Here is a 17,325-nt window from a genome sequence, read left to right on the forward strand (position 1 = left end):
GAGTTGACCTCTCAGGAGACGGCGGAGCGGAAAAGTCACCTGTGAACTGAAATGTGGAGAAACCATTGACCATTAACGTAGAGTTAATGAAAAGATTTTTATCAACAAAAACAACAAAGTAAGTTCAAGACCGGGACGTAAAGAAGATAAGAAAGAAGATCTTCAAAGGCCTGACGAACTGCACACAAAGAGGAACGGACTGTTCTTCAGTACACTCAGAGAAATGACAGAGTCACACAACACACACACAATGTTCTGTTTTTCTGAAAAGTACGGTACAAGCACATTTGTCTGTTACTTTGAAAGTACCAGAAAAGGGCATATGTTTTACAATTATGCTGGATAAAAGCTCAAGTTTGGGGAAACTTTAAGACTTAAATACTGAACTTGGTTCGTCGAAAATAAAGAGGCTACTAGAAGATTTCCCAGGATTCTCTTGCGTTCGGTGCGTGATTTCTGCACTTTGACCGGTTTGCTGCAGCTTTACTTCACGCAAACTTTGTAGCTCTCCAAATGCTGGTTGTACAATATTGTCCCAGGATTGACGAGACGGTTCAGAATTGTCCCAGTGTTTTTCAGCACAGTCATGTATCAGAGTCCATCGAGAGCAAAAAAGCTTTTAAAGTGTTCAGGATCTTGTTGTTGGCTGAAATTTCAAGTGGGGGTTGTCATCAGCTTTTGGATTTTATTCTGGTTGTGATTTTCATTCAATCTCTGGATCTCCACTTTTTCTCTAAAATACAAAACTAAATCAGAGGACTCGGCAAATTGAATGTAATGGAGGCAAAGAATGTGTTTGAGGTTTTTGTCAAACCAGCAAAACAACTTAGGGTATAATACATAGCGGGGCTGTTAACCACACGTTTGGACTGAAATATTGGGGTTTTCCATCCATATTTCTCAAAGGCCACATTCCCATGTGTCGCTTTATGACACAGAAAATTTCCACGTGCTTTTTGCTTTAGGTATCACATAGTTTTTTTTCCCCAACGGATGGCACTTTAGTGGTTCTTAAAGTGTGACAATTAAAACCCAGTTCATTGTCTTTCGGCTGGTCGGAGCAGGTACTCTGAGGAGCTGCTGGGTCGGCGGACTGCGTTTGAAGATGTAAATTTGACAGATTTGCTCTCAATTTGAACTTGTATTTGCGATGTCTGTGTGAAGCGTTCGCATCCTTCTTTTTTTTTTTATCTTGTTAATCTGGAAAAGAACGGATGCAAATGATAAACTGTTGAAACTGAATGTTGGCGCTCGTTCTGTTGGTTGGTAAAGCCTGGAAGAGAGCGCCTTTAAATCACAATACATATCTGAAGTTTGTGTGCTGTCGCACCTGATAAACAACACTTTAATCATCCACCTTGCATGTGGTCTCGAAAAACTTACCAAATAACCAACCGATTCAACTCCTTATGAATATATATCAGTAAATTTTGCCTGTTGTAATTCATTTTTAAGACATCCAGTGTGGCTGATGTCTTTAATCTCCAGTCTTTATGCTGAAGTCAAGCGAACAATATTCTGCACACCCATACACATGTTGAATAATTCAACTGGAAGAAATCAAATGAACCCGTCAGTGAGAAACATTGGAGCATTAAAGACTTAAAGTTGTTTGTGAAATATTGTAAGACCGTCATTTTAAAAAATGAAAAGGAGTACAAAGTTTTAGATCTAGTTTGTTTTTATTCACAATAGACAACTGTGATGGCAGTAATGAGGAGAGAGAGATTATGTCATATGGTACACAAGTAATCATTTATATCTGAGAGAGAAGGTTTTAAACAGCAAAGACATACAATTTTTGTACATGTGGTTGTTGTGATGACATGCGACTGGCTTGCATTGAACTTCAATAAATGCTTTAAGTGAAAAGCGTGTGTCTCATCAGGATCCTGCTGTACCTTTAGAGCTCAGTAGAAACAGGGGTCATAGGGAGACGTTCACTTATTAATATGAAACACATGTCCGCACGTCCAATCAAATTTTTTTTGGATTTATTTGATAAACAAGTATATGTTATGATCTTCATTCTTCTGTGCATTCTTGACTAGAATTGTAGTCCATACTTCGGATTTACAAAGTAACTGTAGAAGTCTGACTTTCTGCACGAATTCACTGACATAAGTCCCGATTCTCCTATTGTGCTGACGTGATCTCCCCCTCCCTGCAGAAGACTGCCATGATCGCCTGCAGAAATCTATCTTTTACTTTTTTTCCTCAGTGTTGGAACATGACAGGCCATGCGGGACGTTAAAGGAACTTGATCTCCAACAAAAACTTCCGTCAAGAATCCACCAAGATCCCTCATTCCTGTGGCAGTTGGCTATGAACACTGGAACATTTGCTCTGAATCACTTGCCGTTTTCACCTCTGAAACCCAAAACGAAAGCATAAACCTGCTGCCGTGTCTGATCCCCGAAGCAGAGTTAGTCCTGCTGTACCAGTCCTGCAAACTAACTCAAACCGTTTTTCTGCCTTCTTAAAAAAGACGATCTTGGGGCGAAGGAGACCTCCAGCAGACACCTCCAAACCATTCCCACATGTGGGGACATAAATCAGCGGTGAGGCTGCTGAGCTGAGGGATCAGTGCAGGGCAGCAGTGTCAGATTCACTCCAGGTCAGGGGGGCACACGGCTCAGTTTGATCTCCAATAGGCCAGACTAATGAAATGGGCGGATAATAACTTTTACATAACTCACAACTTCAAATGTTTTCAGATCTTTTAATAAAACACTGAAGACAACTGAGAGTGCTTTAAACATTAAACGTATCACGAGTACTTTCATTCCTTTTTACTCCAAGCTTATATGATGCAGGGTCTTACTGTGTCGATTTTTTTCTTCTGTGTTTTACATTAATTGGCGCTCCTTTAGATGCTTTACCTTGACTGTATGCACTTACATGCATTCACAAAACATCTGTTCTCATTCTAGAGTGCAGTTTTTCCCGTCTCAGCACCATCTCCACCTCCTCATTAGTCACAGCAACAGGCAGTGTTTCATATTTCAGCTGCAGTCACAATCACCCTGCGGTTAACTGGAGTAATATGGGAGGAGGGCGGCGGGGAGCGGCTCTGTTTCTACTGGAGCTTGTTAATTTTGGTTTGAACTGTGCACCGTGCGCTTTCTCACAAGATATATTTAAGAACTCTAAAACTGTCAGAGATCAGTAGAAAGGGGTTCGTAGGTTCCTAATTATTATTTTTCTACTTGTTCTTTTGACAAGTGCCTCATTTGGAAGACTTTAATAGTTCCTTGATAGTTATCGTCACAGTAAAACCCAAGTAGATCGTGGAGGCGAGCAACTCATCCTTGAATCTTTCCCAGGTGGTTTGAAACCGTTTAAACAACCTGAAGCTGCTATGGTGAAGTTTAAACATGGAAATCCTTGAGGTTTTACTGTGGGCACCATTAAAGCCATCACAAATCTTACCGCCAGATGTAGTTTAAAAAAAGAAAATCTACCCGGTCTGAATTTACAGTCACATAAATTTTCTCTCTTTCATGAATGATTGTCTCTGCCATGTGACCGAAGTGTCCATGATGTGTTATGATTTCCATTTTTGTTGTCATGAAGTCATCCGTGCGGGGATGTGGCACCTCTTTGTTTGTCTTTTCATGACTGGCTGATTGGAGGTTGAGCAGCTGGGATGGAGCAAAGCTTTGCTGCCCGAGGCGCCCGCAGGACGAAGGCTTTCTGCTGACTCAGTGTGTGATGTAATGCCTCTTCCTGACAAGAGTGAGTGATATTAACAGAGCGCTGAGTGCCTGTAGCTCAGAAATAAACATACAGCATGAATGATTAATCATTTCATTTTGCTTGTCTGTTCAGATTGTCGGCAGTCCAGAGTGATTCAGTCAAATCGTCGACTGTACGACTGAAATAATTCACCTTCTCTGTGAAAGGTCTCAGCTTTTACTCAGTGGACTGGCATCAAATCGTGGTTTCCAGCAGATGAATCATACTGACTGTAGTAATTTCCTGACTTTTTCTCATGTGCACATGAAAAGCACCAATCCAAACCTTTACAGCCACTTTATGCACCCAGCAGGTTGTACAGACATTAAAAAAAAGGACACATTCAGGCTTCACTCTAGATGATTATTTCTGTAACTTTTCATCATACTTTGCCTTTAGATGGAGCCAGTTGGATAAACCACCCATACTGCCTTTAAACATGGTGACCAGTGCATTGTATGAATCTTGATGAAGGAAGATCGAGGAAAGACATTCTGCAAACTCTCCAGCCTCACTTAGTTAACAGTGGGTCAAAACTTTCCAGCTGAAAGGATGTCAAACTTCCTGTTTTTGGTCCAAACACATGTACGAACAATACCGAAGTGCAGCTGGAGACGAGTTCAAAGAAGAGAGTCTGACGTCTCATCTGGGATGGAACGATGAAGAGCGGTGATGGGAAACTTTGATCTCGTTAGAGCTGCAAAAAGTTATTCCTCTTTACCAGATGAAAAAAGTTGCATGATATTGTGGTTTTTTGTTGTTCATCATCCACACATTTTTATTTATTGATTATGTAAAGATATAAAATAAATCTGTAAGATCACAAAAACCATCTCATGCTCTAAAATTCTAATATGCATGAGACGTGTATGAGAAAAGCTGCACATGGTCACAGTTTTTCATCAGATTCCAGTTTTTAATTTCAGTCCCTTCAAGAGACATTACGTAACACACGCACACACACGCACACACACCTCTGAATTTGAGACGTTAGCTAACGGTAAACTTGACAGGCCCCTGAACTGTTCATTTCGCGGACAGCTGTGAAAACACTCTTGGCCTTTTGCCCCGGCTCAGGTAACTCATGTGCTGCTGGAGCGAGAGCGCCGTGATCACACCTGCCTTAGCTTGTCCTGCCAGCCTGTAAGTAAATAAACCCATTTATTTTGACCTATGATGAAATCAGGAAAAAGGGGGTAAAAAAAAATGAGGCTGCAGTTGTGAAATTGCTCCATAATCTTTTGCGAGCAGCAGGAGCCTGATGGAGAAGTTTCCTCTGAGGTCGGCTGCCGACACAGCGGGTTGCCAGAAATCTGCACCACAATCTGGAAAGCTTTTCAGTGTGATCCATTGTTTTGTCTGGATCCCTTGTACTCTGAATTGATTGACATCTGTTTTTACAATTTACTGTAAATTTTGCATGGATTCTATTTCTTGAAATTACATTAAAGCACTTTTTTTTTTTTAAATGTTTGAATAATCTGCCCATTTTCTTTAATAATGTAATTTTGTTATCTAAACACGCAATAACCCAAAGGCAGGATACGTCACAATTATTGTAGCTCATTTACAAAAAATGAACAAAAACTCACAAGAACAACAACAAAAAAAAGCCGTTCTTTGCAGATTTTGCATGTTCTCCCTGTGCATTACACTCTGCTTCCCTTCCAGAATTCAAGATCATGTGTTTTAGATGTTTACAAAAGCAGGAAATGTTGTCGTGTGGTGACTGAGAAGCAGAGACACTGCCAGGAATTCTTGGCCTCATGAGAGAAACAATAAAAAAAATAAAAAAATAAAAAATCACGTCGGCAAGACAAGACCTGGAAAGACACAGATTCTCATCTGAAGTTTGGATTTACCTTACTTACCGACAAACTCTCTCTACTTCTTCTCCTGCACTTGTTCACTTTCTGAGCCACTCTCACAATGTTTTACTCCACCAGAGGAAAGCGAGCGGTCCTGCAGACACTCCGAAGTCGAGTGATTTCAATAAGTAACTTAGCATTTAATCCAGAAACTAAATGAAAGCATTACTTGTTTGTTTACTCTGCGAGGCAGCGGAGGAAAAATGAGGTTTTGTGTTATTAGAACCATGTGTTTGGGGATTGGAGTGAAGCTGCAGCCAAATGAGGGAGATTAGTCTGCATTTGGGACCGGAGGAACGTTTGATTTGTTTCTTTCTGGTTTATTTTGGACTCACTGCTCCAGCCCCTCCTTCTCTGGCACATCAAACTGTCACAGAAACTGATATTAATGTTTCTTTTATTGACGCCAACTCCAATAAAATCAGCTTTTCTCACAAAACTGGTGACAAATCAAACTGAATCTTTCAACAGAGACGTAAATTAGAACTTTTGACTGATGTTTAAATACAAATAACATCATATGAACAAAAAAAAAGAAGAAAGAAAATAGCTGCACATTAGACTGAACAATGTAAATGGTTGTTTTTGACTTTATTTTTTTTTTTTTTCAAAACCAACTCCATAAAAAGTGTTTTTTTTTTTTTTTTTTTTTTTTAATGAACTTACATCCGGTTGTGGATAAACAATCCTATAAATGAGTATAAAGACGGATTATCGTACATTCTTTTCTTGGGATGTGGCTGCTTTCAGGGATCTGTTTCATTAAGTGGAGAATCTGTCACCCCTTCATCTTCCATCCTTCTTCATTCCACTTGGTGTCAGAACAAACACAGAGGAAGACAGAATCATTCACACATGGGGGATTTCAGGTGGAGGCAATTAACCTTAAATGCATGTTTTTCGGAAAGAAGACAGAATAGCCTGAGAAAAACCTACATACAGGTAGAACATGCAAACTGTGCACTGGAGGATTTTATCACTGTGAGGAAAGAAAACTAGTTACTGTGGACATAATGTGATTTGTTTATTAACCTTTTTGCTCTTCAGTTTGGTCAGACTGCTGAACTGAGGGCGCCGGCTGAAGCTCTGCAGTGGAGCAGGAACACGGTGGTCTTGCTGTGGGTTGCTGGATTCTTATTTTCTCCTCTTTCTCTCACTCTTGTTTGCTGAACCGACTTCAAATGGCTTTACTAAATGGCTGACAGCTGCTGGACGAGATGTGATAGTTTCTCAAACCACTAGAAAAACCCACTAATTCGGTCACTGTAGTGAAACTTTTTCGATTTTGCAAATCAACAGACGTATCTCGTTTTCACCACAAATAACTTTTAATTGTTTCCAATCAGCCCAAAACAGTTTGGCACAGATTTGCTGCTCTTCTGGGATTTCTCCGCTGTATTGTGTGTATTTAGAGACGGTCCCATAAATGTCATAATACCGCTCCATTTCATGAGTCTTAAAGGTTTTGTTTTCAAATCCTGCCATTGTATATCATCCTGTGAGGAAGACTGAAGGTAAAACAGAAGCACGGCAGCCGAACGGGACGCTTTCTGAGAAACTGCCTCCTCGAATAATGTCTGCACAGCTGGTGGAACTCGGGCTCTCCCTTGCATGCAACCCCCTCACGGCGACTGCTCCCATAAATCAATCGCAGGGCAGATCTAAACAAAAACAAATGTTGCATGTCCTGGTATAGGTGAAACAAATAAAGGGGCCAGGCATGGAAACTCATCACTGCCACTCAAATGACTCTAAAAGAAGATAAAAAGTTTTTTTTTCTTGTTTCACTTAAAAGTAGCAGGATCTTCAAGCAGGAATCTGTTAATGAATGTTTCCACAACTATTTGTCTGGATTGTCGTCAACATATACTTAAACTTAGACTTTTTTTAATGACATACGTCAGTCTACTTCAAACTATACCTTTTGCAAATCAGAATTTGTTTAGAAGAACTATTCAGGCTATAAAAACAGAAAAAATACCAAACAACTAATACACAAAATATTCTCCAAATTTAAGGGGAACCTTATGCAACCCTGAAAGATTCATGCTGTCACGAGGTGATCGATGCATGAAAAACCGCTTTTACAAAGCCTTAAACACATTAAATATTGGAAATACTTCTGCTATTCAGGGGTAATCAAGGGCAAATTGTCGGCGCCACAGTCGTGCGTGACTGACTCTCACAAGCTTTTTGGACAGATAACAAGAACATCTCTTCAAATCAACATCCAGCCTCTCACATCTGCTCCACATTTCAGAACAACGGGGGCTGATGAGAGATGTTTTCTTGCTTTATCAGAGGATGGATTAGAGTATCATGTCTATAGGGTGATATATATGGGTATTATTTCTACATCACAAGGTTTATCTGGGTATTGTCTCTGTGATGAAGAGAAAGCCCTCATGCGTCCTAGCAGGGGATTCATGAAGGGTGCTTCCTACCTCAAACATGCCGTGTTTCTTTAAAAGCTCGTGACCCTGTGCCGGCAAGCAGTCAGGCCCACGGTCAACCTTCACGCAGTGCTTTCTGGGAGGAGCCGCAATATAAAGTCCTCTCTTCATTTCCCTCCCTGTGTTTAGAATAACAGAGATCCAGCTGCTCCCAATGGAAGCGGCTGCTTTCGAATGCTTCACTCTGCAGCCTGCTCTCTGTTCTTCCCCTCTCTGCTTAATTTCACGTCCGACTGGAGCTCGCTGATTTGGCCCGACAGCTCTGCAAAACGGAGGGAAGTCGACCCATGCAAATTTAGATAATCTCCCTTCTGTGGCACATATACCTGCGTTATGGATGTCATGTCTACTGACAGTGTGCACTGCGCGGTGTGCGCGTTGTATATTTACATTTCGAAGACTTTGGGTGAAATCGTGAAATTTGACGCAAAAACAAGCTCGTTCGGACAAACAAACAGAGATAATCATTGCCACAGGGAGCAGATCGTGGCTGCTGCACCGAAGCGTGGGTTTGTGGGAGTCTGGGGATCCCGCTGGCAATCAGAGATAATTGAGGGATGTTTATAATGTCCTCGCCTGAAACACACAAACATGAACACACATGTAGCCAGCAGCCTACACAACAACTCTCAGGCAAACGCTCATGTAAACACAGCAATAAACACGTGAGATTATCCTCATAGAGAATGGTCGCTGATGTTTGGGAAACAATGCCCAGGGTAGCTTAAAGTCTCTCTCTCTCTTTTTTTTTTTTTTTTACACTTTTTTAGCTTAAATTCCTGTATTTTTTCTGTATTTTAGACAGTTCCTCTACTCTAACGGATGTTTTCAGATTAACTCAGCCACTCATGCAGTAAATATGCACATAAAAACACCCAATAATCTTAAACAACAGGAATCAACACATTCAAAAGACAAACTATGTGAATTTCCCAGTATAATATCACCCGGGGAAAGCCAGTCATACTTCCTTGATGAGTCTGTCTTGACCTCGAAAAAAATCTGTTTCAACCTGAAGAGCAGAGTCGAATCCACTGCAGTGAGCTGATTAGCAGATGTTATTTTTGGGATGTGAAATGTGGTGTTGAGAACGTTTAATAGGCTTGCGGTGGATTGTTTCTTCTGGTTAAATATGGTGCACCGAGATTTACCCCTCTTCAATAAAATGTATTGGATTACACTGCAGATTTACTGTCAGGGGCAAATGTGTTGCCATGGCCAGCTGGTGCAACAAGTTATCAGACAGAATCATCTCAGATGTTTTATGCTTGTCATTGTTCGTCTTGTGAGTCTTATTTTGCAGCTATTAGAATGAAGTCTGCACTACTGACATCTTTGCTGCCAACACGCAGACTGCGCTCCGGCTGAGACAAATGAGCTCTGACCCCTCGGACCCCTCGTGGGTGACTGCCTTGCACGCACAGTAAAGCGTGTCTGTGTGCAGCCACATGCACGGCCTGACATGGGCCAGCGTTACTGTGTCAGTTTCATTATCCAACAAAAGCAAACACGGCAGTTAAACACTTGCTTGGCAGACAGTGTGTATGTGTATGTGTGTGTGTGTGTGTGTGTGTGTGTGTGTGTGTGCGTGCGTGCGTGCATAAGTGCACGTGAACGAGGTCAATCGGGCCAACACATGGTGATAATAATCTTTTCTGTAATGTGTGAAAACAAGATATACAGAACTACTTTTGGTGTCTTCGGTGTGTGTGTGTGTGTGTGTGTGTGTGTGTGTGTGTGTGTGTGTGTGTGTTTGTGTGTGTGTGTGTGTGTGTGTGTGTGTGTGTGTGTGTGTGTGTGTGTGTGTGTCTGTGTATTTGTGCCCTGTCCAATTAAAGCCCATGGCATGTAGGTGTGTGTGTGTGGTCCTCTTCTAACATCTCCAACCACCAGCAGATGTTCGGTTGACCACCTCGTAGGTGGTTCATGTTATTTCCATTGTGTGTGTGTGTGTGTGTGTGTGTGTGTGTGTGTGTGTGTAAGAACGAGAGCGAGGGAGCTTCCAGGGAGGTGGACTGTTGTGACTGGAAGCACAGCAGATAAAACACTGCTGAGACCACCACGGCCCTCAGCCGCACTCTTCCTGACAAACACACACCCATTTGTATTCCCGTGATCTGAGAGCTTCAGTCACACATATAGAATTAATGTCGCTGCTTAACATCACCCCAACTCTGATCGTATGAATTCAATAATTTATGCTATGGGAAGTTGAATTTTTTTATCCGGTCACCACAATGAGACAAACAGATTTATGTGCCCACAACATGCCCAACGCAAGTGCACACACTCACACACACACACACACACACACACACCAGGCTGTGCAGACTACTGGGCACCACCAGTAATTTTCTTTTTCTTTTACATAAATCCTCTCAGGCCTCTCAGTTGTCGTAGGAGGAGGACTGAAGGCAGCGTGGAGAGGATGACAGCATGTTTCCTACACACACGCGCGTGCGCGCCTATGTGCACACACTATTAACTCGCAGCTGTTTGACGAGAAAGACTGTTACAGGGAAAATGATTCACTATAAAGCAAACGGTGACCTCTGACACGGAGAGATAGCTAATTGCTCACTGCAGATTTTAATGGCAGCAGCTTAAATATTTCTTATCTGTTCTGTAAAACTCTCCACTCCAGTCATAACATTAGATTTTTCTCTCTGGGTGAAAGATTGTCCTCACATCACAATAAAATGCTGGACAAGAAGCAGGTGCTGGCTGACTCTGAGGTCCTGAAAGCGCTGCCTCATCCTCTTAAATGAGCTGTGGGAACACGGCGCGTTTTGGCCGGACGTCCCTCCATAAATTTCACATTAAACATCAGCAGACAGGCTGGACAGGCTATCCTGACTCTGCTGGGTCTCTCCGGCCAACGCTTTTATTGGGGCCTGATTGAAACCGAAAATGAAGTGAAAAAAAATAAGAGCGGATATTTGCAATGTGTAAAGAATGTCCTTTTCCGTACATGAACACCGATGGTAATTTGCTGCAGTCACACCATGTTGCTCGTCGCCAAGTATAAAATCCAACTGATGCGTGACAGAGTTCATGTGAGGCTTTATTCAGAACTACACTCAGGATATGTAATAAAACACAAACAGCAACATTTTGTAGAGTATGTAACGCGTGGCTTTACATTACTGTAACTTTCAGGGTTCAGTTTGTCTGCAAACTGAACTTAAAGGAACTGCACATGTTTTCTGTTACTCTCACTTCTCTGCTCCGGCTACATTTTGGGATTAAGCGAATAAAAAAGGATCAGATGTGTCAATCAGGAGGAAAACCTGAGATTTAGCAAGTGAGGATTTTGGTGGCTTCATAAGCCACATTGCATGAGGGACAGTTCAAGTTTCTTTCAGAACGTGTAAAAGTTCACACAAGCTGCTGCAAATTTCACAACAAAGACACAATGAAGTGCGGTTTCACTGTTTGGATTCTAAAAACTTCAAGTATGTTTTCGTGACATTTATTGTGGTAAAAACCGAGTACGCACTTCAAGCGTCTCTATTCTGCTCCAATTTATTTTCCACACACTGTAAGCGAGCGTGCAGACAGCTTCCCAGTCAGACTTCACAAGAAAGTGCAGCACAGACACCAGTCGGACTTTAATAAGCACAACAACTGCAGGAAGTCATTCTTATTTTATGACACATTTTATAAGTATTTTCTGCAGCTATTGTGATTTATTCATCACAGAAACTCAATGCTGGCATTCAAATAAGGAAAGTCTGCCCTGCTTTTTGGAAAAGGGGAAGATTTCAATTAATGTCTAAACTTCAGCTGTGAAGTTTACAGACTCTGTGCGCCACCTAGTGTTAGAAAAGCAGAGTTTAGAAAGATCACCCTGACAATTAACGCCTGTTTTTCCTTTTGAAAGGGGCCTTTTGTTTTGGTTTTAAAGACATCTAAAAAATTACACTGAAAAAACAATCATACTTGAGGTTTTTTCAATGATAAATCTCATCAATTTATTTAGAACATACATTAGAAAAGGAAGATAACAGAAACTAATAGGGTAATTACTGTAAAATTAACATTTTTTTAGTTTCTTTAGGGCCTCATATAGAGTGAAATGTTGGAGGTGCAGTGTTTACATTCTTACTGGAATAAAATCATTGCTGCCATGCTTCTCTCCTTCCAGTAAATGCTGAGTCTGAGAACACAGCCTGAGCTGAGTCACCGCCAGCTGGAGGCTCTGAAAGGACGGCGCTGCCATGACTGGAAATCTGGATGAAGTGCAGCGAGGACGCAACAGCTCCCTCCCAGTATGTTCAGCCTCCTTCCGAGGGAAGGTGCCTCAACACTGAATATTTCTGCTATGATTTATCTGTTAAAATAAACTTATAAACTGGACAATTTATTAATTTCTTAATAACTGAATTTTGTGTTTACTCCTGCGGCAAAGCGGTCATAAATTTCTGTTTCTTTGGGATGATATACTTGAATGTTAGAACTGTTTGTCCTCTTCTTGATGGATGTTCCGTAAAAGATGTTCAGCCTGCAAAAATGAAACAGAAAACACAAACACTCAGCTGCTGCATGCAGGTTTCAGAGTGTGCAGGACAGCGGAGGGATTACCAGGAAGTCCACGGGGTCCTCGGGTTTGATCTTGCTGCAGTCCGTCATGGCGGCGGCCAGCGAGGGCATCACGTGCTTCATCAGGTAGCTCCTCAGAGGAAGAGCTCGCGCTTCCAGCAGCTCGTCCTCCTGCCGCTTCACCTCTGACACGTTCTTCTTCTAAATGTAGACATTTCATCATTAGTCTATTTTAACAAATGAGTCCTTCATGCGCCCACCCTACACTCACCCACTCCTCGTACTGAGTGGTCATCTCAGCCAGCGCTGCCTCCTTCCTGTGTTTCCTCTCACAGGCCTGTGCAGCCAGTTTCTCCCTCGCCTCCTTCTCTTTCCTCCGATCCTCCTCCTCCTGCTCCTCCGGACTCAGGCCGTAGTTCTTGGGAGGCCCGACAGTCTCTGTGATGTTCTTCATGACGTCTGCGTTCGCTGGATTGTCCACAGTGACCTCTTGAGAGGAACAGGTCAAACGTGGTGTGAAAAAAATCTGAAATGAAAGGTGTCATCTACAGCGTTTGATCCTAGCGGTACCAATGTGTTCTGGGTGGATCTCCAGCTCATCAAAGTAGTCCAGCAGTGTGTCCTCGGCGCCACTGAGCTGCCGGTATCTCTTCAGACGAGAAACAAACTCATCCTGAGTGTAATGCATCTGCTCCGCCACACATTCCGGAAGCTCCTGGACTCTCTTGATCAGGAAATCGTCTTTAGCTTGAAGTTCAAAAACATACTCTGTGGAACATAAACACAGCTATTTCAGTACTTTGCGCAGTTTCTGTTTGACCTTTATGACGAGTTAATGTCAAAAGAACTCCAACAACCTGGAGTGATCTTCTTGTTGTACACGGGGGTTTTCAAACCAGAGTCCAAATCCTGGTTTTCCTCCACTGAAATGAAACAAGCCATCAAGCCATCAAGCCAACAAGACACGCTGCGGCTCAAATTATTTCACTGAAGTTGTGGCAGGGCTGAAACTCACCAGAGAAAATCCTTTTGGCTTCTTCTTGAGTTTCAGGGAAGCCGTCAAGGACAAACCCTTGGTTGATACACTGTTTGGAATTCAGCTTTTCAAGCAAAATCTCACAAATCAGATCAGCCAGTTGACCTAAAAAACAGGGTTCTGTGTTGAGAAACCGAAAGACTCTCTGTTCAGTAATATGCTAAAATTTGCAAGTTGCATTTCTAATAAACAGAAACCCTGCCCTGTTAAAATACACACTCCTGCAAGCTCCAACAGCTAAAATGACCCGTGTGACGAAAGTAGGAACTCTGAGCATGGTAATAGCAGCATGTCTTTCTCATATTTCTCAAAAGTTTAAAGAGCGCAGTCCCCAGTATCACACTAATGGACACGTAAAATGAAGCAGCATTTTCATTTAAGGAGAGTTTAAGAGTTACTGTCTCACCTTCATTTTCATTCATTCTTTTCTCAATAGTTCTCAGTTGTTTCTGTGCAGCAGCTGCCTCCTCCTCACTGACCAGGTCAGGGTCAGTCTCAGTCGATCGCTCCCTCTGGAACAAACACAAATTAACAATGAAGACTCCTATATTCAGGACATCCACATCTTTTTTTTTTTTTTCATTTTTATCAATTTTATTTTACCACAAATCCCCACAAGAGGGCAGTATGTGGATTCTGTTTCCATGACAGGCATGAAAACAGGATTGTTTGCTCTGACTGACCAGTTCCTTCATCTTCCCTTCGATGAGGCCTTGCACCCTGATGTGGGGGATTTGATAAAAATGGCAGAGCTTCTCTGCAACACTGCTCTTTCCCACAGCTGGAGGCCCAACCAGGCAGATTTTAACAGACTACAATATAAAGAAAAAGAACAATACCGGTTCAGAAATGAGTCACTGAAGCTGTCAGTTTGTTTGACTTTTATATAACGCCTCTATAAAGGCTATACTTCAAAAGTGTGTTTGTCAATTCATTTTTTGAGCTCCAGCGCTCACCAGGAGTTGTCTGGTGTCTCTGTATTCCTCCACAATGCTCTCCATATTTTCAACCATCCCGGCCTCAGACACCCAGTCGAGCTTGAAAGAGTCCTTTATGATGAAGGCGTCCAGACGGAGGTTGATCTTAAGGTACTCCAGCTCCTCCGTCTGAAACGAGAAGCACCGAGATTGGCTCAAATTATATTTATAGCTGAAATGATCCAAGTAGACATCTATATATCCCTGTTAGTGATTCAACACAAACAGCAGGCATTTTTATTTTTTCAAAGAAAACGATAAATTGAGGAATCACAAAAAAAAGCCCAGGTAATTGCTTCTCTTAAAAAGGAACTGGACTTTCCCAGTTTAGTTTAAATCCACATATTTGGATCTTATAAATACTATCAAAAAGGGCAATCAATAAACTGATTTTAGTACTAAACATTGAATAGCAGAACCATAAAATATAAACACAATAAATCCAAATTTTAATGATGAACTTTCACTCCATTTTAACAATTTGCAACCTTGAAGGCTTCCATGGCGATGGCTTCCTGCTCTGGTAACGTCTGGATTTGTTGTGGCCCGAGAAGATTGCTTATCCTCTACAAAGTTAAAGATAAAATACATACATTATATTCTGCTATGAAATACAGTAATTAAAAATGCATGGCACACACAGCTTCAGCTGGGTTCTATCACAATTATATTTGACATGTGTAGAATTCCTCACCTGCACAATATCACCAAAAGTGTTCATCGAAGAGTCAATGGCAAGTATGTACTTTGACTTTGGCTTGAGGTCGATAATATTCTGGATCACCCTGAGAAAGAAGCACACCTCGGATCAGTCCCGAATCCATTCATTTATATCAGTCAATCTTTATAGAATATGCAGCTAATTAAAATCACCCTCCAAGATCATATACGTGAATCGTGGGAATGTGATTTGTGCCTTCGCCAAAAACAGGAACTTTTGGAAACTGCATCAGCCATGAAACCTGTTATAAAATAAAATTAAAGAACAGGTTGAGCAGACAGTGTGGATGATGTAATGAGGAATATGATCATGATCATGCATAAACATTTACCTTAAAAAAATAGTGAAAGAGATTCTCCCCCCGGCCATACTGGATACCACTACCTACGACATAACCATTTAGTTTGGTCTTCTGCTGTATAATTGATTAAAAAACAAAAAAACAAAACAGAAAACTGTTATTTTTTTTCTTTTAGATTGCATATGAACTGATTGTCCATTTTTATAATCAGAATAACTCTGATTACCCCAGGTTGAACCAAACCACAGGAATAATACAAATTCCTTGAACTTTGTTTTGCAACATTTTGATGAGTGATGTTTTGATTGTTGTTGTCGTTGTTGCTATAATCAACTTACGCCTTTAGTCAATTTCAGCACGAGCTTCTCCAGGTTGTGGTGCTGTCTGAAACTAGGATGAGGCCTTCTGCGTCTGAACTCCTCCTCTGTTAGCACAGCATCAGTGTCATCCTAAAGGGCAAAAATACAAAGGTTACCAGACAAGCTGAGGGTTCATCAACCTTCTGGATTCTGAGAGCTTGTTAAGAATACAAATAAAAGGAATAGTGAACTTTCTGATAACTTCCTGAATATTCACAGTTTATATTCACTATGGGCCTCTCTCAGGGTTCCTGTGGTGCACCTCACCCCCAGCTAAAATCTTCTCCAGACTCACCGGGTTTTGAGGTTTGGTCCTGGCCCACGTCAATACAGTGGAGACTAGGATGAATATTTTACCATATTTGAAGTTCTCCATCTCAGCATGAAGGGCTGTTTTGCAAGGGAATGAATAGCGTGCAGTCAAATATGAGCATCATTTATTGAAAAAGTCATCCATATAACCTGCCCAGCAGACTCTTTTACCTGTCAATGCCCACGTTGCTTCTTCTATCTGTTGTTGTGCAGTAGTTTCTGAGATGTTATAAACCACTACATCACACTCCAACAGGTGCTGAAAAAGCTCATTTCTGGTTGGTGACTGCAAAAAAAAAACAAAAATAAAGAGCATACTGGCTGTTAATATATCTGCTATTTGAAAAAAATATGTTTTTTTTTAATTAAATCGTGCAATCAAATTGAAAAATGACCAATTAAAGTGACCATAATATGTGATGGAGGACAAGTAGGTAAAAAAAAATGTGAAGATGAGGATATAGCAAAGGACTGGAAGAAAATCCAAAACGAAAAGCAGATGTGACACGTGCAAACATTACATAACATTTCTAATTAAACAGTTTAGAATATAAAAACAGCTTCAAATTAATCAGTATATTTATAAAGGGGAAATGCTGTAAGAATATCAGGCCTGGAGCTGCAGGTGTGTAAGCAGTGAGACTCTCCAGACACAGAAATGTTGAGTACTGAATGCCTGCTTGTCTTTGCTTGTCTTTGTTGCTGTTTACCTCGTACTGTTCGAACAGTGACTTTGACCCGTCCTCCCTGCAGGAGGAAGAAGACGTAGTCCCCACCACCTCAAAAGCAGCTTGACGTCCACGATCCTCTGGGGACTCTCCGGAACTGCAGCCTGATAAAAACTGTTCAAGGAAAGAAAAAAAAAAAAGATTCGGTGGGCGGTGAAACAAAACAGCGCTAGAGATATGTACTTTCTTTAATGTATTTATTTATTGTTTGTTACCTCTGCAATGTTCTTGGAGGAATATCGATGGACGTCGTTGACAAAAATCCTTTTTATTCGTTTCTTGTCTTCCAT

The 17,325-nt window shown here is 41.4% G+C and overlaps 1 protein-coding gene across 1 annotated transcript; it reads right to left on the bottom strand.

Moving 5' to 3' along the window:
* Positions 1-12,512: 12,512 nt before the first annotated feature.
* Positions 12,513-17,325, bottom strand: LOC115402300 (adenylate kinase 7-like). The gene is made up of 18 exons (XM_030110813.1): positions 17,251-17,325; positions 17,018-17,149; positions 16,479-16,593; positions 16,291-16,385; positions 15,975-16,085; positions 15,667-15,750; positions 15,488-15,576; positions 15,309-15,399; positions 15,103-15,180; positions 14,594-14,743; positions 14,321-14,449; positions 14,044-14,149; positions 13,590-13,742; positions 13,459-13,524; positions 13,172-13,369; positions 12,873-13,090; positions 12,644-12,802; positions 12,513-12,563 (listed from the first exon to the last, which is right to left on the bottom strand). The coding sequence occupies exons 1-18, from the start codon at positions 17,323-17,325 to the stop codon at positions 12,513-12,515; spliced, it is 2,100 nt and encodes a 699-aa protein (XP_029966673.1).

The sequence above is a fragment of the Salarias fasciatus genome, chromosome 15 (genome assembly GCF_902148845.1).
Source record: "Salarias fasciatus chromosome 15, fSalaFa1.1, whole genome shotgun sequence".
Lineage (NCBI taxonomy): Eukaryota > Metazoa > Chordata > Actinopteri > Blenniiformes > Blenniidae > Salarias > Salarias fasciatus.